The sequence below is a fragment of the Panthera pardus genome, unplaced genomic scaffold (genome assembly GCF_024362965.1).
Source record: "Panthera pardus isolate Hobbes unplaced genomic scaffold, ASM2436296v1 HiC_scaffold_8, whole genome shotgun sequence".
Classification (NCBI taxonomy): domain Eukaryota; kingdom Metazoa; phylum Chordata; class Mammalia; order Carnivora; family Felidae; genus Panthera; species Panthera pardus.
In genome coordinates this window covers 12,201,169-12,224,332 of record NW_026527013.1, presented here as the reverse complement: position 1 = coordinate 12,224,332, position 23,164 = coordinate 12,201,169, and the positions used below count along the sequence as shown (strand labels likewise).

The 23,164-nt window shown below is 55.2% G+C and overlaps 1 protein-coding gene across 1 annotated transcript in view; it reads right to left on the bottom strand.

Annotated features, from left to right (window-relative positions):
- The window catches only part of AP1M1 (adaptor related protein complex 1 subunit mu 1), a 29,564-nt gene extending 6,891 nt beyond the window's left edge, over positions 1-22,673 (bottom strand). The window contains exons 1-9 of the mRNA XM_019416174.2: positions 22,510-22,673; positions 16,996-17,152; positions 15,074-15,141; positions 13,385-13,515; positions 12,535-12,682; positions 2,523-2,649; positions 1,257-1,399; positions 757-828; positions 177-335 (exon numbers count right to left, since the gene is read on the bottom strand). Of these exons, the coding sequence (XP_019271719.1) occupies positions 177-335; positions 757-828; positions 1,257-1,399; positions 2,523-2,649; positions 12,535-12,682; positions 13,385-13,515; positions 15,074-15,141; positions 16,996-17,152; positions 22,510-22,551 (1,047 nt within the window). The 5' untranslated portion in view covers positions 22,552-22,673. The remainder of the gene's footprint in view (positions 1-176; positions 336-756; positions 829-1,256; positions 1,400-2,522; positions 2,650-12,534; positions 12,683-13,384; positions 13,516-15,073; positions 15,142-16,995; positions 17,153-22,509) is intronic.
- Positions 22,674-23,164: the final 491 nt, after the last annotated feature.

Here is a 23,164-nt window from a genome sequence, read left to right as displayed (position 1 = left end):
AGCTGCCCATGCCGGCTCCGGCTTTCCCTCCTCGCTTGGCCCGCCCCTTGGCTCTCCGTCCACGGGGATCCTGGCCCCGTGCCCCGCTTTGAGGCTGCTGCGTGCTGGGATGGGCACAGGAGGCAGGCGGGGCGTGGGAGGAAGTCGAGGGGCACCCCACTGAGAAGGGCGCTTACCGGGAAGGACTTGATGGACCACACGATCTCACTGTTCTCGGGGACCCACTTCACACTCCCCACTGTCGTCTTGAACTTGGGGGAGTCGGCGTCGTTGGGCACGGGGATGTGGATCTCCACATTGTTGGCCGTTGACCGCCGCTTGAACTGGCTCTTGGCCTGGAGACGAGGCCGATGCAGCCAAGGTTGCGGAAGGCACAGGTGAGAAGGCCCGGCCCCGACCCGGCCTGCCCCGGCAAGGGCCCCACCCCCCTGGCCTGGCCCGGGGCCCCCCACCAAGCTGACCCCGGTTCTCCAGGCTCAGCTCGTACCCTCCTGCCCCCTGAGACCCTCCCTATAGCCTCCAGTCCCCTTGGCCTTCAGGGCTCCCCATTCTCCCCTCTGGGTCAGTGAGGCAGCAAGGGCCTCAGCCACAGGCCTGATCTCCCCGGACAGGGGTCGCAGAGCCCCACGGTGTCCCTGCCCTGGTTAGGCCTGGTTAGGCCTGGATAGCCAGCCCTGAGCCGGCGAGGCTATCCACAGCCCCCTCTCTCACTGCCCTTGTCCCCAGGTTGGCGCTGTGTGCCGGGTGTGCACGCACCTTGATCATGTACTCGATGCGGCTGTGGGAATGCTTTTCGATCACGGACTCGATCCATATCAAGGGCTTGACCTGTTGGGGAAAGCGAATGTGGCACTCACACCTTTCCCACAGAGGGACACTGAGGCCCGAGGCAAGGGACCATCTGCCAGGCGTGAGCCCAGCAAGCCACCGCCCGGGGCTGCCGGACGAGTCCCAGCCAGGCCAGATGGACACGCAGACAGAGGGGCCTCTGAAAATGCAGAACACGTCACCAGGGCTGCCTGCAGTGGGGGCAGTAGGGCCAAAGGGCTCCGGTCCCTCAAACGGTGCAGAGCCCCGAGTTGTCAAACACCGGCTCCGCAGAGCCGGGCAGCCCGTAGGGGGCTGTTCGTGCCCTGGGTGTCAGCTCGGGGACAGGGACCATTCCCACCCAGCAGGGAGGGGGCGGGAGCCTGTCTGGAGCCTCCCGCGGCCACCCTGGAGGAAAGCCTGCTCCGGGGGCGGGCGGGCGCACGCACGTGGGTGTTGAGGCGGTAGGACATGAGCTCGAACTCGCCATCTGGGGGGATGAAGGAGATGGTGCGGTCGTTCTCGAAGCGTGAGAGTCGCACACACTGGTGGAACTTCACATCCTCCAGCTCCACGGACTTGCTCTTGCCACCTGCGGGGAGGCGGGGTGAGGGCGGGACAGACCCTAGCCCCTCCGGGTCATTCCCTCGGCAACACTGCCAATCCCGGGGGCTCGCCCCTGGCAGAGCAGAGCTGCCCCTCAAATCCGCGAGAGCGTCTGGGTCACGAATGCCAAGGGGCCCGGTTTCCTGGACGACCTCCCCCGTCCCCCCACAGCCCCTCGGAAGCCCCGTCACATCCTGGCCCCGGGCTCGGGCTGAGGGCAGGGCTGGGTGGCCTGGCTCACTCTGGCCCCCAGCAGCCAGTCCGTGGCTTAGCCGGCGCTCCTGCCCAGGGCGAGTCTGCTGAATGTATAACAGACCCGGCTGGAGACGCGGGGCGACAGCTCAAGGCTCCCGGTGTGCCCCGGCCGCATCGTCATCCCTTGTGTTCTGGGTTCCTGTCTTGGTTTTCCATCCCGCAGAGGAGCTGTGCAGGTGGGGCCCAGCCAGGGACAGGAGCTGCCCTGATGGGCTGACACCCGAGGGGGCCTCACTCCTGCTGTGACGGTGTGGCCGCCCCTGCCACCGCTCCCACGGCCGGGGGGCCTGTGGTGGGCCAGGAGCCAGGTGTCCCATTTGTCAACACAGAGCCTCGGCACGCTGGGTGCCTGAGATCACTCTGGCCCCCGCCCCACCGCAGGGGGTGCTACATGCAGGCCGCGTGGCAAGAGCCAGAGCCACTGTGTGTAGCCTTCAAACAGCCCAGACCCAGCACTCCAGGTGGGGGCAGGAGCTGGCACAGGACAGGAGAGAACAAGGCAAGGCCTGACCTTGAGCCCGCAGCTCCCTTCAAGATGGCGTAGGGCAGGGTCGTGGACCTACGTGACCCTTCCCACACTCGACGTCTGAGGTCCTCGCCCGTGCCCTCTGGCCCATAGGGTGACGAGGGGACTTGACTTTGGGATCTCTGCTCTTCTATGTTTTCTACGTCCAGTTATGGATTTACTAGTTTTCACGGTTGCCTTTTAAACCACCTGAACATCTTTCTAAAGCAAGTACTTGAGGGACACGCGTTGGCCCATGCAGCTGGGTATTCCCTCAGCTCAGCTGTGAGCTCAGCACAGGCCCGCTCTGGCCACAAGGATGCAGGGGGGGGTGGCGGGGGGTACTCACGGCCCGTGTTGTCGAAGAGAACCTTGTCGTTGAGGCCCAGGCGCAGCTCGGGCATGCCTGAGAGGAAGACCCGCATCTTGATGGAGCCCACAATCTCGCTGCGCAGCACGTTGCCATTGGCACTGACCTGGGGGGCGGCGAGGCGGGCGTGAAGGGAGGCCCCCACTCACCAGCTTCATACCCTCCCGCCACCCAGTTCTCGATGCCCTTCTCCCCATCCCGGCCTCCCTCCAGCCTCTGTGCCAGGGTCACAGAGGCCGACCCGTGGGCTCTGCCCTCTAGGCCTCAGGCCACAGCTGAGCGAGGACCCTACCAGTGCCTGCGCAACCACTAGGCTGGCCTTCCTCCAGGCAGGCCACACTTGCTTTTCTAGAGATCTCTGTTTCTCCAAGTGGGGCCTGAGGAGGCCACCTGCCCCATATCCGCTACTTCCTAAAGATGGAGCTTCCCGGGCCCTGACACCTCGCTGCTCCCCAGGGCTGCCCTGAGGTCCGATGACCACGGATCCACAGCACCAGATAAAGTCAGAGGCGTAACGGCTGAGCCCTTCCCCGTGCACTCCAACAGTCTGCATGGCGGAGTTATGCTTCGGGCAACCCTGTAGCTCAAGAGCAGACCAGGAAGCATCTGAGATAGTGATTAGAAAGTCACAACAGGCCAGCAGGCAAACCCTGAGGCTGTCCTGAGGGAGCCAGGCTGCTGGAACACCTCTTCTCAGGCCCATTTTAGATACAGAACAGAGGCCACACAATGGCTGGCGGAGGCACTGGGGCCACAGCTATGACCACCACCCCACATCACCACGTCCACACCCACAGCCAAGAACAAGGGCTGCAGATGCACAGGCCTTGGGGCCACGAGGGCCGCTCCTCGGAGGTGCCAGCCACACCCACGTGCTGGAAGGCCCCAGTTGCCTATTTCTACAGAGAAGGAGGAAAATCTGTCCAGCCTTTAACTCAAGCATCTGGAAAGCACCACAGGCAAACATGAGAGCCCTTCGCCTCTGAAGGAGGTGGAAAACCGAGGCACCAAGGAAACGACAACCCGGGAAAGGCACAAAACAGGACAGAAGGCCCTGCAACGTCTGGTTCTGTCACCTCACTGCTCACTATACTCTGGTCACGCTGGCCTCTCACTGTCCCCACTGCACACAGCGGCCACCTCTTCCTCCTCCGCCTCTCGTCAGCTCTGCCTGTCCACCTCTGTCCCCACTCTGGTGAGGGGGTGCGTCAGGCCACTCACTGCTGGGTCCAGCACGAAGACAGTGCCTGGGGGCAGAAGGTCCTCAGCAGGTACGTGCAAACGTAGGCCCTCGCTGGTGGGATGGGCTCTGGGCACCCCCCATGCTCCCAACTGTGACTGCCCCTAGATGTGGAGGGCCGTCCCCCCGCGTGGGGAGTAGGGACTACACAGCCCTCTGGAACTGAACAGGTGAGGTCACCAATGCTGGGAAGGCGGGCTCAGGAAGGGGAGAAGAACTGTGCAGGCCCAAGGCTCATCTCAGCCCTGCAGGCGGCAACCAGGATGGGTGGGTGCAGAAGGGATGTCTGCTGAGCTGCTCAAGTATACCGTTACACCCAGGTCACCGGAAACTGGACGCCGGTGTGGACTCAGCAGCCGGCTCTGCAATCAGACTCAGGAAGACGGTGTTCCAGCACATCTGGGACACCTGCACCTGCCTCGTGCTGCCCCGTGTACGGAAGAACAGGGTCCTTCAGGCACAGCCACATGCTGGGTGCACTGTGGTCAGGACACCCATCGAACTGCCAGCGTTTTCATATAACCTATTTATAGGCTGTTCCCCGGATCTGCTTTCATAGGCCAGCACACTCTAGTGCCAGATGGACCATGTTCTGGGCTCAATAAACAATTCAGACAAAGGCAGGAGGGGCATGTGGTTACTGAGGCCACTGTCTTGCTCCAAGACTTAAAAAGTAAAAAGGCAAATATGTTTATGCGCAGTCCACTGGGAGAATCTTTTGGGGAAGCACCGTCAACAATCCCACACCGGAGGACCCACCGCTCCAGGAACCCCGCCCAGGTAAGGATGCTGCCCCAAACACACATCTGCGGACGGACAAGCTGGCTCATTTCTGCACTGCCTGTGGCAGCTGGAAAGGGGCACACCCTAGTGAGCCGCGTGATGGGACTGGTCTGATCAGTCATGATCATCTCCAAAGTGAACACAAGCAGGCTGCGGGTAACATGGGGTCGGCTTGTATGCCCTTCCCTGCCACTGGCTACAAGGACGACACGTGGGCAGGGTTCATGGGCAATCATCGAAGACTGAAAGGCACAGTGGGTGGATCTGGGAAGAGCCGCTGAAAGCGCGGCACCCAGGCCCCGTGGGAAAGTGCAGAGGAAACCTGGAAGCGGAAGTGAGCCCTGGGGACGCTGACTGAGCTGGCGGAAGCCTGTAGCTCTGGCTTCAGGGCCAGAAGGGGAACTCCTGCTGCTTAGAGGGCATATGGAAATCCCCCGATTCCCCCCTTGTCTGTTCTCTCACCTCCAGGCCCCAGGCAACCTAGCTGTTGTTCCCAGAGGGTGGGGCAAACCCAGGATTCAGGCCCACTGCAGGCAGGCAGGCCAGAGTGGGGATCTAGAGCCCCCAGTTGGTCACAGAACCCAAAAGGGAAGTCCTAAACAGCTGACAAATACCAGAAAGAGAGCAGAGAGTGAGGAGTCCAGGAAAGCAAACCCATGAAGTTATTTGTGTCTCCAGAGCACTCTAGAAATGGGCAGGAGTAGCTACGATCCTAATTAGCATGCCAAAGACTCTGAGAAACAAACCACCCAGTCCCAGACAGACCACCAGGCAGTGCATACTCCGAACAAACTCAAATAGCAAATGGCAGGAAGGCTTTGAAAACTGAACTGATACTTACGGCCCACAAATTGGGGGCTGCAACTTGTGGCCTGAACCTAACCAGGCCAACTGTCAGCTCAAACACAAATACGGACATTTTCTGTATAATCTAAATAAGACCTAGAATCTTATAATGTAACATTCAAAAAGGTCCAAGATACAATCTAAAAATACTCAGCATACAAAGAGCCAAGAAAATTTAACTCACACGGAAAATACAATCAACAGATGCCAATGCTGATGCAAATGTTGGCATTATCTGACAAAAGACTTTAAACAGTTATGTAAAAATTACAAACACCCTTGCAACAAATGTTAAAATAGAAAGTCTCAGTAAAGAAGCAAACTATAGGAAGAAGAATCAAATGGAAATTTTAGAACTAAAAGATGCAGTAACTGAAATACAAAACTTGCTGGATGGGCTCAACAAAAGGATGGAGATAAAACAGAAAAGGGTCAGTGAACTTGAAGACAGATCAGAAGGAAGCATCCAATCTAAACAACAAAGAGAAAAAAAAAAGATGGGATAAAAGAAACAGCACCTCAGGGGCCCTTGGGACACTGACTAAAGGTCTGATATTCATGTCACTGGGCAAACATATTTGAGAACATAATGGCTGCAAACATCCCAATTTTGGTAGGAGACATAACCAAACAGATACAAGAAGATGAACAAACCCCAAACAGTAGAAACCTAAAGATATCCATACCCAGACACAGCAAATCTATCTGCTGAAAACTAAAGACAAAGAAAAAATCTGGAAAGCATCCAGAGAAAAGCAATGTGTTACCTACAGGGAAATATGGATTCGAGTGACCATGGATTTCTCACCAGGAAGCATGGAACCTGGAGGGAATGTCACAACATTTTCAAGGAGCCAAAGGACAACTGTCAACCCAGAACCTGTATCCAGTTGAAATATCCTTCAGAATGAAGCAGAAACGAAGACATTCTCAGATGGAGGAAAAGCAAAGTAGACCTGTTCTGAAAGAACAGCTAAGAGTAGCTTTTTAGGCAGAAGGGAAATGATACCGGAAGGAAACCTGGGAAAAGTCAGGAAATCGAGGGAGAGCCACAGAAGTGCCAAATGTCTGAGTTAAATGGGTTATTGTCTTGACTGCTTTAAAGCATGTTTGAGAACTGAGAGCAACAAATCTTACCACTGTCGGAGGTGGTTTCCAATGCATCTAGATTAATGTATAAAACAGCTCTAGCATTGAGGGGTAGGAAACTTTCTGGATTCCAAGTGAAGTGGTGAAATATTGATTCTAAGCAGGTAAGTATGCATTTTATAGCAACCACTAGATACAACTATATAAAGAGATATGGTAACAACCACCATAAAGAAATGAAATGGAATATTAAAAACATTCAAACAGACCATGGAAGGATAGGAAAAAAAAAAAAACAAAAACAAAGGAATGAAAAACAGAGGCAACAAAAACAATAAAATGGCAGACATTTTAATCTAACAAATTAACAGTTACAGTAAGTATAAATGCTCTAAACATATCAATTAAAAGACAGAGACTGCCAGAATGGATGTTAAAAAAATGACCCAGTTTGAGCACTGGATGATGTATGGAAGTACTGAATCACTACACTGTATACTTGAAACTGACATTACCGTGTATATTAACTAGAATTTAAATAACTTTAAAAAAATAAAATAAAAGGATAGGGGCACCTAGCTGGCTCAGTCAGTGGAACGTGTGACTCTTGATCTTGGGAGTTATGAGTTCAAGCCCCATGTTGGATGTAGAGATTACTTAAAAATAAAATCTTCAAAAAAATAAAAGGATTAAAAAAAAGAAGTAAAAGGATAGAAAAACACATAGTGTGTAAACACTGATGGAATAATCTCTGGAGTGACAATATTAATAGCAAAATAGACTTCAGAGCAAAAAAATTACCAGGGATAAAGAGGGACCTTATATAATGAAAAAAGAAAGGGGGTCATTTCATCAAGGAAACATACGAATCCTAAATGTGCCTGTGCCTAACAGCATAACTTCAAAATATGCTAAGACATAATCTGCAATTAACAGCTGGGGCTTTTAACGCTATCAATAATAGGTAGAACTAGTAGACAGAAAATGAGTAAGAAAAGCTAGAAGAAATAAATGTCACTAACCAACAGGATTTAATTGGCAATTACGGAACAGTCCACCCAACAAAAGCAAAATATATATTTTTTTCAAGTGTACCTAGAACGTTTGGCAAGAGAGATCACATTCTGGGTCACTAAAACAAACCTTAAATTTTAAAGAATGGGCATTATAAAAAGTATATTTATATATTTTAAAGTTTATTTATTTTGAGAGAGAGAATCCCAAGCAGGCTTCACATGGTCAGCATGGAGACCGATGTAAGGCTGGAACTCACGAACCATGAGATCATGACCTGAGCCGAAACCAAGAGTCAGATGCTTAACTGACTGAGTCACCTAGGCACTGCATAGAAAGTATATTCTTAAACAATAATGTAATTAAATTAAAAACAAAAAAACAACGACAATAAGGTAACAGAAAAATAGGTAAACATTTAAAAATTAACACACTTTCATTAAATAATCCATGAGTCAGGGTGCCTGGGTGGCTCAGTCAGTTAGGAGTCCAACTTCAGCTCAGGTCATGATGTCGCAGTTGGTGGGTTCGAGTCTCGTGTCGGGCTCTGTGCTGACAGCTCAGAGCCTGAAGTCTGCTTCGGATTCTGTGTCTCCCTCTCTCTCTGCCCCTCCCCTGCTCATGCCCTCTCTCTCTCTCTCTCTCAAAAATAAACATTAAAATAAATGAATAAATAAATAAATAAATAAATAATCCATGAGTCAAAACTGAAGTCTCAAGGGAAATTTGAAAATATTTTGAAGATGAAAATCTAACATACCAATTATGGGTCGTAGCTAAAGCACTGCTTACACATGTACGACATTATCTTTATATTAGAAAAGAAAGATTCCAAATCAGCATCTTCGCTTCCAACTTAAGAAACTAGAAAAAGAAGAGCAAAACAAACTCAAATCACAGAGAAAGAAATACTAGAGCCAAGAACAGAAATCAATGAAATTGAAAATGGAAAATCAATGAAATCAAAAGTCAATTCTTGGTAAAAGCCAATTCATCACCAATAAAATAGATGAAACTCTCACAAGACTGACAAAGAAAAAAAATATGACATAAGTGACTGATATCAGGAATGAAAAAGGGGACATCAGCACAGACCCTGCAGACATTAAAAAGACAGTAAGGGGGGCGCCTGGGTGGCTCAGTCGGTTAAGCGTCCGACTTCAGCTCAGGTCATGATCTCACAGTTCGTGAGTTCAAGCCCCGCGTCGGGCTCTGTGCTGACAGCTCAGAGCCTGGAGCCTGCTTCACATTCTGTGTCTCCCTCTCTCTCTGTCCCTTCCCTGCTCATGCTGTGTCTCTCTCTGTCTCAAAAGTAAATAAACATTTAAAAAAAAAAAAAAAAAGACAGTAAGGGAATACTACAGAGAATACTATACACATAAACTCAATGACTCTGATGAAGTAGATCAGCTTCTTAAAAACAATAAACTGCCAAAACACCCAAGATGAAACAGAAGACCCGAAGAATCCTATAAGTATTACAGGATTGAAATTTGTAGTTAAAAATATTCTGGAACAGAAATCTCTAGGCTCAGATAGTTTCACAAGTGACTTCTACCAAGTAAATCTAAAATACACAATTTATGATACTTTCAAAAATACGAAATACTTAAGTATAACTCTAACATAACATATACATGGTAAAAATTACCAAATGTTTATGAATGAAATCAAAGATGACCTAACTAGGGGTGCCTGGGTGGCTCAGTCGGTTAAGTGTCCAACTTCGGCTCAGGTCATGATCTCACAGTTCATGAGTTTGAGCCCCACGTCGGGCTCTGTGCTGCCAGCTCAGAGCCTAGAGCCTGTTTCAGATTCTGTGCCTCCCTCTCTCTCTGCCCCTTCCCCACTCAAGCTCTGTCTCTGTCTCTCAAAAATAAATAAATGTTAAAAAAAAAAAAAAAAAAGATGACCTAACTAGAGAGACATATAGCATTTGTGGGTTGTGAGACTTAATATACCAATGATACCAATTCTTTTCCACACTGATTACTTATTAAAAAAATTTTTTTAATGTTTATTTGTGAAAGAGAGGAGAGAGACAGTGTGAGCAGGGAGGTGCAGAGAGAGAGAGATACAGAATCGAAGCAGGCTCAGGCTCCGAGCTGTCAACACAGGGCCTGAATCAGGGGTTGAACTCACGGACTGCGAGATCATGACCTGAGCTGAAGTCGGATGCTTAACCAACTGAGCCACTCAGGCACTCCCCACACTGATTATTTAATAGTTATTTAATAAAATCCCAATCAAAATCCAGCAGGATTTTTTTTGTAGACACAGACAAGCTGATGCTAACATTTTAAACTTTTTAAAAATATATGTATTTATTTTGAGAGAGAGAGTGTGTGTGCATGCGTACAAGCGAGAGAGGGGCAGAGAGAGAGGGAGAGAGAGAATCCCAAGCAGGCTCCGAGCCGTCAGTGCAGAGCCCCATGTAGGGCTCAATCCCACAACCATGAGATCATGACCTGAGCTAAAATTGGAAGTCAGACACTCAACTGACTGAGCCACCCAGATACCTCCTGATGCTAATATTTTATGCAAAGGAACTAAATAGCTAAAACAATTTTGAAAAAAGAAGAATGCTGGAAGGATCTCATTACCTGATTTTCAGACTTAATAAAGTTACAGTTGTCAAAGACAGTGCAGTGTTGGTGAATGAATAGATAATACAGATGAATGAACAGAAGAGAGTCCAGAAACAGACTCACAAAATACAGCCAACTGATTTTTGACAAAAATACAATGGCAGTTTAACGGAGAAAGGGGTAGTTTTTTCAAAAAATGATGTTGGAACAACTGCAGAACACTGTTCTACATCCACACAATGGACATAAACCTCATAGCTTATATAAAACTTAACTCAAAGTTGGTCATGGATCTAAATGTAAAACCAGAAAACTTTTAGAAGACAATTCAGGAGAAAACCTACATGACCCTGGGTTCGGCAGCGTGGCACCAAAAGCACACGCACAAAAAAATCGGTAATTAGATTTTCTCAAAATTAAAAACTTTTGTCCTGTGAAAGACACTGTACCAAAAGAATGAAAAGACAAGTGATGGCCTGGGAGAAAATACCTGCAAATCACGTATCTGACAAGAGACTTCTATCCAGGATACATAAAGAACTTTCAAAATGCAACAATCAGAAAAGAAACAACCCAATTTAAAAATGCTCACAAGACATGAAAAGACACTTGTCCAAAGATGAAATACAGATGACAAAGCAGCACATAGAGACGCATTTAACATCATCACCCATCAGGAAATTGCAAATTATACCTACAATGAGCTAGCACAATACATCTATTAAGATGGAGAAAATCAAAACAGTGCTCGAGGATATAGAACCACCAGAACTCTCATCCACCGCTGGTGAAAAGGCAAAAATGGAGCAGCCACTCTGGAAAACGGTCTGGCGGTTTCTTATAAAGTTAAACGTACACTTACCACGTGACTCAGCGATCCCACTCTGGGTATTTGCCCTCGAGAAAGAAAAACTTCCGTTTACACATAAACCTGCACACGAAATGTTTATACCAACTCCACTCACAATAGCCCAACACTGGAAACAACCCAAAAGTCTTTCAAGAGGTGAATGGATAAACACAGTGTGGTTCCGAAAATAAAATAAATACAAATGGATATAAGAAGAAACAGGCGGGGCGCGCCTGGGTGGCTCAGTTGGTTAAGCGTCTGACATCGGCTCAGGTCATGATCCCGCGGTTTGTGAGTTCGAGCCCCGCGTCGGGCTCTGTGCTCACAGCTTGGAGCCTGGAGCCTGCTTTGGATTCTGTGTCTCCCCCTCTCTCTGCCCCTCCCCTGCTCACGCTCTGTGTCTCTCTGTCTCTCAATGATAAATAAACGTTAAAAAAAAGAAGAAGAAACAAGCTCTTGATAAACACAGCAACTTGGATAAGTCTCAAAGACATTATGCTTAGTGGAAGAAGCCAGACTGAAAAGGTCACATACTCTGGGATTCCACGCATATGACAACCTCAACAAGACAACATTAGAGGAGTCCGCCTTATCTGCAGGAGAGACGGTCCAAGACCCCCAGTGGATGCCTGGGAACCCTCATCACGTGCTATGTTTTCTCCTAAACGTATATATCTGTAATACAGGTTAATACGTAAGTTACACACAGTAAGAGAAGAGCAACAAAGATCAAATGGGACAGTTATAACCACAAACTGTTATACAAGGTACGTGACTGCGCTCGCTCGCGCTAATACCTGTACCCCGCCCTTCTTGTGACAGGTGAGACGAAAAACGCCTATGGGAGGAGATGAAGGTGAACGACACGGGCACTGGGATGTGGCGCTCCGACGCCAGTCAGGAGCAGGACCCCCGGGCCCAGGCCGCGCGGGCTGGCAGAGAGGCGGCGTGGAGCATGGGGCCTACTGGCTAGCGACGCGTGACGCGACCAGAGCAGCGGCTGCCAGGGGGTGGAGAGGCGGCAGGAGGGAGGTTTTAGAGGTGACACGTATCCTGATTACGGCAAAGGGGAACAAGAATCTCTATGTGGGCTAAAACTAATAGCAAAAAAGGTCAATTCGACTTAGTGAGAACTTAAAAAATAAAACCAAAGGAAAAAGCAAACACGCACAAACAGAAAAGAAACCTAAGAAAACCAGCTGCAGGAGAGCCGCGACTGCTCTCGGTGCGACGGGAGGACCGCACACGCGTTTGTGAATTTACAGCGTGAGGCCCAAAAGGACAGTGGATCGTGAGTGAGGCGGTCTTTCTGAATACGGAGCCCTGCGCTTCCAACCTCCCCCCTGCTTTACACAGCAACGCCCACAAGGCCCCTGCGTGGACCCCCAACAAGAACAGAAGCTAAGGAAGCCTGAACGAGCGCCAGCCGCAGCGCGGCCTGACTGCTGCGGATCTGCCGTCACCCAGAAAGTAACGGCTTCCCAGGGCTCTGCTGCTGTTCAGAGTCTGCTTGTTCTCACGTCAATCGTGGAGAAGACAACATTTTTCCACCAGAGGAAAAGAAAGGAGAGGAAGCCCTACCAAGAGGTTGACGGACTCGATGACGTCCAAGAACACCTCGTTCTTCCGGTACTTGATGCCCTCAGACCGCCAGGACACTGCGTTGGTGACGGTGGCTGGGGGCCTCGGGGCCCCCGTCTCCAGCTTGTGGCCTTCCTGGGTGATGTACCTGTGGGACCAGGCCCAGAGTTGAGGAGCTCAGGCACGGACATTCCGAAAACAGCCCCTCCCGGTGGCAGGCTCCAGTTTCACCTGGGCCGCTTTATACAAGAATGTCAGGATTTCCAAAAAGCCCCAAAGAACTCAAGTGACCAGGAGCGCAGAGCGCTCACTTAGGCCGGGGTGGGGGAGGGGCAAGGAGCCGGCAGGGGCGGGACCACAGGGAGTGTGCGCCAGCTGCCACGGCCATGTGCAGAGGAGACTGAGTCCCTGGAGGGGAGCTGGCGACCCCGACCTCCCCGCCCCCCCCCCCCCCCCCCCGGGGAACAACGGCACAAGATGCAGGCGCGGGCCAGTTCTCTGAGTAACCCTTGCCCCGTGTCAGAGAACGGAGAAAAGGGGAGCCGCTCCCGAGGGGCCGGGTTCACAGAAAGTGCTTGATCCGTGTGTGAAGGGCAGGATGGCGAAGAAGGACGCGTCTCTCTCAGCCTCAGTTACGTGAGCGGAAACAAAGGCGGTGACTCCCTGATACCCAGGCATCCAGTGCACCGCCCTGAACAATGCTCACACTGTGCAGGGACGCGGAGCGGCCAAGAATCCAAAACCGCCCAACAGAAACCACAAAGGCCAGGAGACAGGGTGGCGGCACAGGGCGTGAAGGCACGCTCGCTTCCCCCAGCCCCAAGCCTGGGTCCCCACCGCACCCACTCACTCCTGCAGGATCTTGCTGTCGGTGGTCTGGGGGTAGCCGAAGTCCATGAGCTCGTCCAGCAGCTCGTAGATGATGACAAAGTTGTCGCGGATGCTCTCCTCCTCCAGCTCCTTGAAGTACTCTGAAAACACCTGGGCGGGGGCGGCGGGGGGCTGAGACGCGGGAGGGGGACCGCCCGCACAGACCCACTTGTCCTTCATGCCCCAGGGCCCAGAACCAACAGCCCTCTTGCCCACAAGCTGCATCTACCCACGTTCCAGGCTTGGCGACATGCCACAGACACGACCTCAGACCCAGGGGCCGCGGCAGGACAGCGACGGCTGCCCGTGAGGCAAGTCGCGGGCTGCAGGCAGTGCGGGCGTCCTCCGGGGGCCTGGTCAGAAGCCCTGCATCTCCACTCCCGAGGGTCCCTCTCTCCTCTCCTCCCTGACAGTCACCCCCAGTCTGGCTAGGGCCCCATCTGAGCTTCTCTTCAATCCCTGCTGTGAACGGTCACCCTTTGCCTCTGAGCTACAAGTGACTCAGGTGAGGGGCAAGAGCCGCTGGAGACAGAACCAGTGGCTCTTCCGGACTCTTCCGAGCCCCCTGGGCCACGGACACATGTCCCCCAGTTCAACAGAAAATTAAGTCGACCGAACGAGGGAAGGGAGAAAAGTTTCGTTAGCACCCGCACCGAAGGAAAGTCACGGAGGCAGACAGGAAATGCCAGACACGGCAGGAAGGAGAACGTTCTCCCCACCCTCTCGGACCTGCCGGTGCCCCTCTTTACTCCTGCGACAGGGCCACCGCCCTGGCACGAAAGCCTACTCCTCAGCCTGCACTCAGGGCTTCCCAGGGGGACACATACTCTCCCACCCCCGTGTCTCCACGGCCCAGACCAGTCCCCCCGTGTTCAGCACCAGTGACTCCTGAGCTAGCTGCACGTGGTACCACCTGAGGGCTCACCGCAGGCCTCCCGGGTCCGATTCTCCACTTCCCTCAACCCCACGGCTCCTGCCCCAGCCCGGTCCCTCCATTTCTGCTCTGGAAGCCTGCAGCAACCTCCTCGCTGGCCTCCTTGTTGCCTTCAAGTTTTCCTCCACTTAGCAGCCACGGAGCCGATCTCAACTCCAATCAGGTCTCATCAGTCCCCCGCTTAAAGTCCCCCGCCATCTCTCGTCAGGAACGAAATCAAAACTCCTCACTAAGTCCTGTTTGCCCCCAACCCTGCAGCCCAGCCCCACCCACCCCTTGCTGATCGCAGCCCCCCACGGGCCCCAGGCACGCTGGCCAGCCCGATGCTCCCGACCGGACCACACGCATTGTGGCCCCAGGGCCTCTGCCTGTGCTGCTCTCGCGCCTCCCCACCTCTGCGCAGAACTGGCTGCTCTGCCCTCCTCCCGGCTAGCCTGCCTCCCTAAACTCGGCCCTCAGCGGGCCACCCTCCACCCTCCCACAGCCAGCTGTGGGGCGTACCTGTCCCTCCTGACGTCCGGGCGCACGGACCTGCCCTGAGCTCCACCTCCTGCTCACTTTCCTCCCCTCGTCAGGGCAGAGGGACACTAAGGCCATAAAGTCCCACACACAGGGCAGCTGGAGCTCCCCTTCCCATTCCCTGGGGTTCCAGCCCCGGAACTCCCCAGGAGTGCTCCAGCCCTCGAGCACACAGCAAAGCCAGGGCGACTGACACCCCTCCTCAGGTCAACTCACCTGCACCACCTTATAAAGGAAGGAGAACACCAGCGACACACATGCGTTTTTCTTGGAGGTAGCAACCACTGCATGGCGGCCACGGTTAAGGAGAGTTCAGAGGCCCAGACTGCTGCCTCACAGACCCCGACTCACCCCGCGTCTCGAAAGGACCCCCACCCCCACCCCCGGCTCAGAACCTCCCTCCACCCCACCCCCGACCATTCACCAGGCCTTCAGTGGGCTACTGGGTCGGAGCCAGGCCCGGGACAGGCAGTCACCAGACATGGTCCCAAACCCCAGGAAGCGCTCGATGACAGAGAGGCAGCAGGGGGCACCGAGAGCCCACCCCAGCTGCTGGGGCGGGGTGGAGGCTGCCCCAAGCAGTGATATCTGCGCTGAGAGCTCTAGCCCAGGGTGGGGAGGCAGCGTGCGGCTCATTCTGGGAGCAGAAGGCAGGACTGCAGGCTCCAGAGGAGGCAGCCAGGGCCGACGCTGGGTCTGGCCCTTCCTGCAAGCCTTGGCCCCTAAAGCAAACCTTTTTAACGGAGCCCCATTTTCTCACTTGCTTGATGGGCGCCCGGCAGCAGAGTCGCTGAGGCAATGTGTGCGAAGTGCGTGGCACAGACTCCCCTCCGACGTCATCACGGGGCAGCATGTCCTGAACACTCCCTGCTCCTTCCCTCAAGGGCCTCGAGCCCCCCGGGGAGGCCGGTTCCTCCCCCGCAGGCACGCGGCCTGCGCCCTGGCCGTGGCCGTTCATGACAGGCCTGGGCCGCCCGGCCCCAGGGCCGAGCTGGGAGCTGCAGGTGACAGGGACAGCAGGGGCCACGTCCACCTCACTTCCTGCCTGGAGCCGGGACCCAGGTATCAGGTGCTGGGCCTCCAGCCCAGGTTGCATGCCTTCGGGTGCTAAGGAGGACCAGTGGGCACCACAAGGTTGGGCTGGCTGGAGACCGTCACCAGACAGCAGAACTAGCGACAGGCCGGGGAGGCCGGGGGCGCCGGGCAGCGGCACCTGGAGGGGTGAGCCACCGCTGTCTCCTCCCCGCTGCCCACGTGGAGCCAGGGCCCAACCGGAAACTGGTCTGACGGCTCCCACTGGGCTTATACCCCCCCCCCCCTCCCCCAAGACCCGGGCGCCTTCACCGTCGTCCAGCTTCCGGGTTCCAAGCCACCTGCGGTACTCTCTCTGAGCACTCTGCGAGCAGCCCCCCGGGCCCTCCAGAGAGGTGAGGGAGAAACAGAGGCGGGGCAGGAGCTGGACCTCAGGGACACAGACAGTCCGACCGGGCCTTTCTGGCCCCCTCCCCCTCCCCACATCCACTCCGGCTTCCCTGCAGCCTGGCCTCTGCTCAGCAGCCAGAAACCTTCAGAAAATGCAAATCTGATTTTGTGTCACCACCCCCCGCCTAAAACCCCCGGAAGGCTTCTCATCACATCTACGGTGACGTCCCTCGAGACCCCGCAGCGTTGCTGACCACTTGGGCCTGCTCCCACCACACACCCCTTCCCGGTGTTCTCGCCACCCCTCCTGCAGCTTCCAGAATGAGCTTGTTCCTTCTGCAGAGCCTCTGCCCAGGTCTATCGCTCCTGGCGTCTGCCCACTGCTCTGGATGGTGGACACCTGGCCTTCCTGCAGGGCTCCTCTGGATGTCACCTCCTCAGGGAAGCCTTCCTGGGTTCCCAGACTAGATGAGGTCCCCTGCCACACCCTCTCCTCGCCCAGCTCCCGTCACACTTGCCACCGTGTTCTCCGCTCATCTCTTCAGGCCGCAGGGAGCTCCGGGAGGGTGTGCCCGACGGCCCTTGCTGCGCCCGAGCCCGCCCCGGGCCAGGCTAGGCCAGGTGCCGGCCACTCTCGGTTGCCTGCGGGCCCACACACGCGCACACGCACACACCCACGCAGGAGGCCCCCGGGGGGCTCCCCCGCAAAGGGATACGATACAGATTGTTGTGCTTGATCCACATGAAGCGGACTCCCCCGTGGGCCAGGATGGGCGACAGCATCCCTTCCTCCTCCTTCTCCATCAGGATGGGCATGAAGTGCTCCACCTCGGACATGTCCACGTCGCCACGGTAGTTCCGGCAGATGAGCACCTAGGCGGGGGTGGGAGGTGAGGCTGCTTCCATCTGGAGGCCCACAGCCAGATGCGTGCGGTGGGGCGTGAGACGCGCCAACCTCCCTTGCCGCAAGGACCCCACTCACACCCCTGGCCATCAGAGACTCCAGGCCGCGCTGACCTCTATCCCCCAGGGAATCCCTCAAGGAGCGCATTTCCCAGAGTGAACTCCACAGGGGCCAACTCGCGGGGGAAAGCAATACGAGGTCGCAGTCCAGAACTCAGTCAACTGGGAGATGCCAGGTGAAAACAACATCCTGTAGGTTCTCACTGCAGACCTTCTCAGGGCCTTTCCTACGCTAATGCACTCTGCTCTTCTGCCTGTGTCAGGGTACCCAATCAGGGGACACTGCTGAGTGTTCACATCCACTAAAAGCCACCTGTGGCCAAGACTCGCACACAAACGTTCGCTGCGGCTTTATTTTAAATAGACCCAGAGACTGGGGGCGCCTGGGTGGCTCGGTCAGTTGAGTGTCCAGCTCTTGATTTTGGCTCAAGTCATAATCTCATGGTTAGTGAGTTCGAGCCCCTCATTGGGCTCTGTGCTGACAACGCTGAGCCTGCTTGGGATCTTTTCCGTCTCCCTCTCTCTCTGCCCCTTCCCAGCTCATGCACACGCACGCTCTCTCTCTCCAAATAAATAAATAAACTTTATAAATAGATAAACAGATTGATCGACGGATCCAGACTAGAGTGAGCACCAATGTCCCTCAACAGGCGACCAGAAACAAGAACTGTGTCCATCCGGAACGCAACTCAGCCACGAGAAGGAAAGACCACTGACTCGAGCCACAGCAGGTGAGCCACCAGACAACAGACAGCAAGTCCCATATCCTGTCCCACATAAAACGCACTTACATAAAACCCTCACCAACGGTGACAGAAAACCGGTGGCTTTCTGGGAACGGGCTGGACACGAGGGGCGTGAGGAAGCTTTAGGGGGTGACAGGGTGTGTGCTTCTGGCTTCCTGGGTATATACAATGACCGAACGCACCACGCTGTGCGCTGGAATAAACGCAGCTGGGTACACGTCCATCACGCCTCCCTGAAGGAACAAGGAGGCAGCCTGAAGCTCCGCCAGGCTGAGCAAGGCTCCATCTGGAGACGCCGCCTACAGCTGACGCCGCTCTCGTGAGCTCATGTGGGCAGCAGCTGCAGGGCCCAGCTACGTGCGGAGGTCGGCCTTGCTGAGCTGACCAAGCTGGGAGCCGCCTGCCTCAATGGTCGTCATTGTTTCAAGCCAGGAGAGAGGGAGAGAATCAAAACGAGAACCTCCTTCCTGGCTTCTCTTTTGTGGTCCGTGCCCTCTTCCTGCTGAGGTTCACAAGGCCGCTTAGGGCCTCTTAGGCACCCAGTGGGAGAGCCAGGCCCGGACCGAGGGATTCCCATGTCCCCTCTCCTGTGCTCCTTGCCCAGAATCTATACTGACCGGCCACGAGGTGGGGCCACTATTTTTACAGAGATGCACAGTGATGCCTAGAACTCTGGCACCAGCCGCCTGAGGTCACAGCCAGCAAAGCTGAGTCCAGATCCTAACCAGTTCTCACCCCCCGCACGGCCCCTTCTGCTCCCTAACACTGCTTTCCTGGGCTTCCCAAGGCCCCACCTTCCTTCTCAGGTATATGACTTTGGGGACTGCCGCTGGCAGGGAGCCTCAAGGCCCCTAGTGCTCCAAGGAAAGAGGAAGCATCTGTTTTGCCTGCCTTCATGTCCAGGGCTCCGGAGAGGTCCACTCACCCACCCGGCACACACCGCGGGCCCCTCTGCCGCACACCATGCTGGGCCCGGGGACCAGAGGTGACCAAAACAAACAGGGTCTCTGAACTGGGATGCCGACTTAGGAGAAGCTGAGAGCCTCCCGAGGGTGTGACCTTCACACTGAGGCCTGAAGGGACAGGTGCTACACAGGCAGAGGGACGGCGGTGGCTGAAGCCGCGGGACAGAACAGGGGTGCAGTCCAGGGGGAGACCTTGGAGCACTGGTCGAGGGGGCGTGAGGATGGTCTTGGAGCCTGGGCCGCAGGCCCCAGGTGAGAGAGCAGAGGACAGGTTGAAGGGAGACAGGCAATGGTGAGGTGACAAACCTCTATCCCCACAGCTGCTCTGTCCATCTCACCCCTCTGCCCCCACCCCAGCTCACTCCATTCCGGCCACCCTGGTCCCCCAGCTGCTCTCTGAGCCGTCCACATCTACTCCTGCCTCGAGGCCTTTGCACTTGCAGTTCTCTCTGTCCAGGATGCCTGGGCCTCTTCTAATTTCTCAAGCCTCACCAAAGACGGCACCTCCTCCAAGAAGTCTTCCCTGCTTGCCCTGCCTGAAAGGTCATAACCTGTCCACTTTTCCTTCACTGCCCACTACACTGCTGCACTATGACCCCTGTCCTCGTTTATGGTCTGTCCCTTCCACCAGAGTCTAACACTCCCTGAGAACACTGACCACTTCCACCTCATTCACGGCTGTGTCCCAGAGCCCACAACAGAGCCTGACCCCAGTGGGTGCTCAGGAAATGTCCGTGGAGTGAACACGAGGGTGAGGAGAGGATGGAGGCCAGGATAACGCCCAGGTCTCCAATGAGGACAGTCGCATGGACGGCGGTGTCGCTCAATGAGGTGGGAGAGAGCAGGTCTGCGGTGGAGAGAGAGCAGGTGAGAAAGAGCAGGTCTGGGGAGAGAGTTCAGGGCAAAGGCCAGGTTTGTGGCAGCTGTAGGACCTCCGAGGTGTCCCAGAGAACAATGCATCTCTAGAGCAGTCCTCTGGGATGCGGCACACATCGAGTCACTGGCACACTGGCGAGAATCAGAGCAGACCCGAAGAGAGGGCAGTGTCAGGGGGCCGCCCAGGCCCGAGCAGGAGGGGCCGACATCCAAGGGGAGGGGCCAGGAGATTCGACAGAAATGGGCAAAACGAGAGAGAGCGGCAACTCAGAGGCCAATGGACGCCCGCTGAGGAGTGTGGTTGCGATGTCAGAAACTGCAGAGAAACAAGAAAGATAAGGGCCAAGAAGCGTCCACGGACGGCCTTCTAGCAGCCAAATGTGGCCATGCTGGTTTCCTTGCGCTCAGAGGTTCCGGGCGGCTGGCAGACAGACGTGTTGTCGTGAATTTCCTAATGTGCCTTACCTTACTTTTTGCTAAAAACGGTCCGCACAAAAGGTCCTTTCAAGACCTGAGGTCCAAGGGCATGGAGTAACAAACGGCACAATGGCTGCTGAGAGTGGGAGGCAAGCCCGCGGCTGCCCTGGGAGCTTCCCAAAAGGCAGGTCTGATCACGCTCCTCCGAGGCTTCAATCTCCTCCAGTGGCTCCTCCTTCCTGGGATCAGAGCAGTCCCCTCTGCTCCTCACGCCCATCTGGACATCCTCGACCACCCACGGCCACACCGGTGCCATCCTCCAGGCTCCAGCATTCCCCAAGGCTGCCGGCCCGCCAGCCCCAGCAGGCTGCCCCCGACTCTTCAGGCCTACTGCGGTGACTCCTTGTCCAGCTGACTGTCACCTGGTCCTATGGCACCTCCCTCCTCCAGGTGGCCTTCTGTAACTACTTCTGCAGCCAAAATCGAGGTTGGCAACCATATTACCTGGGGCCTTGTCCATGCCCTTGCAGCTACCTAGATCTGACCACCTGGACCCATCAGCTTCCACGTGTCTTCCCACCTGAAGGCCCTCGATGGGGTTAACCAGGACTGTGGGCCATGGGGGTGCTGAGCCTGTCTTAAGCGTCTGCTCAGAGAGCCCGCACAACAACACCATAAAAGCTTCGGGTGAGCAATGACGGAAACAAGGCGCAGAGAGAAGTTACTTTGCCTGGGGTTACACAGCTGAGCAGCAGAGGTGGGTTTTGAACTCAGCCCTAACTCCACAGTCACGGTGAGATAGGCAGCACTGGGCTTGGTGGCATGCTAGATGCTCGGGAAATGTTTGCTGAATGAGTGATCTGAGATAAGGCAGCCTCTGGGAACTCTGGGGACCCAGTGGCCAGGACGGGAGCAAGAACACGTGCCACAAGGGCTCTGGGAACGCTGCACCCACCCAGCCCCTGGTGTGCCCTGTGACTGATCCCTTGCCTGAGGCCTGAGGAAGGGAGCCCAGCACCGGGCCTCACTAGCTGTTGACTTTGGGTGGCATCCAGGGCAGGCAACCCACTCAAGGGACTCCTGGAAAGTTCTAGAGCCTGGGACTCCGGGAGGGGAGCAGGAAGGGATAGCCTCACCTCTTCACTCCCCACGGCTTCTGAGCTAACTCTTGCCTGCCCCAAGGCCCGACACCCACCCCCCCCCCCCCCCTCTCTCTCTCTCTCGGTGATCCACGCGGGGCTTGGTTAACATTGTACTGTTCCTGTAACTCCCAGATACAAGAGGCCAATACTCGCTTGCCTTCCAGACCGGACGGACCGGGGGAAAAAGCAGCAGCCCACTGTGAAAGGCTTGGAGATCCCTCCTCTAAGAGGTCTTCCCAGATTCCCCGGGGAATGGCACTTAGGTCCTAATTAAATTGCCCACCTCTTCCTTCAGGTCTCAGCCAGATTTGTCCCTCCTTCCCGGAAGCCCTCCCTGACCCCCAGCCACTGCACCCAACATTGATTTGTACTTTGTGAGATCAGTGTCCCTTTCTCCCACCAGACTGTGAGCTCCAGAAGGACAAGGACAACTCTGATTTTGCTCACCAAAAGCAGCCCAAGCCTAAGAACCCTGTATGGCACTTGGCAGGTGCTCCCCAAATACCAGCCGACTCCTAGACCTGCCACTCTGTAACTGGTGTGACCTTGGGCAAGTTGCACACCTGTGTGCCTCAGTTTCTCCCTCTGTAAAATGGCCCTCCCATCACCCACTTCACTCAACCCTCGTAACTCGGTGTCACACTGAACGTTAATAAATTTTTTACAGGGACTGGCAAAGAAAAGTCACAGGATAAACAGGGGGCAGGGCTGGCCCGAGGGCACACTGTCCCCGACACGCCTCACCACCTTGGGCCAAGGGTCGCACGGCACCTGAGAGCCAGTCCTGGCTTCGAAGCCTGATGCGGGCCGCTCTCCCCGCCGCCTCGGGTTCCCGGATGCCCCCACGGAGGCTTGAGAACCCGGCCCGTGGGGGGGGGGGGGGGGGTGGTCAGTGCAGCTGCGTTACCTAGCAACAGGGCGGGGCTCGTGGATCGAAGCCCCCGCCTGGTACCCTAGCAACAGGGTGGCGGCCTCAGGTGAGGTCTATAGACCTCCCTGCCTAAGATTAGGGTGGGTCCCATTGGCCGGTTACCAAGCAACAGGATGGGTCTCACCCCCCCACCCAGGGGCGAGGCCCCGCCGGTTGCCTGGCAACGGGGAGGGTGCGGAGCCATCTGTACCTTGCCCTTTAGGTCCAGCACGTAGACGGCGCTGGCGGACATGACGGCTGCGGGAAGCCTCGGCTACTGCCGAGGGCGGCGGCGACGGCGGGCACTGCCGGGCGTTGAGCAAGGCCGGGCGTGCCCCGCGACAGTTCGCCTCCACTTCCGGCCCGGGAAGCCGCGCGCGAACCGTTATGTCCGGTCGGGGAGGGGCTGCCAGGAAGGCGCAGGCGCGAGGCGGGTATGCGCAGGCGCGGTACGTCCGATATGCCCTTATTTCCCGCTCTGGCCTCAGGCATCCCGGAAGTAAGGCCCAGAAGGGCGGGCCTGGGCGGCGCTAGGCGGGGCTGATTGAAGCGAGGCCCTCTCTGGCTGCCAGGCTGAGAGACAAGCCAGGGCAGCTGGAAACCCCGCCCCGCCTTCGTGGGCCAAGTTAGGTGACATACCGTTGGTGGAACCCCACCTGGGGCCCAGCCCCATGAAACTCCTAGCCTGGTGGGGGAGTCTAGGAAACAAATACAGTTACCAACTGTAATATGCTTTATAGGGGGAGGGTAAGGTGGTTGTTACCTGGAAAAGAGGTCAAACAAACTCTGAATGGCAATCAAGTCTTACCAAGGGTCACGACCTATCACCTGTCAATGTCAACACTCATCAGAGCTTGTTTATTACC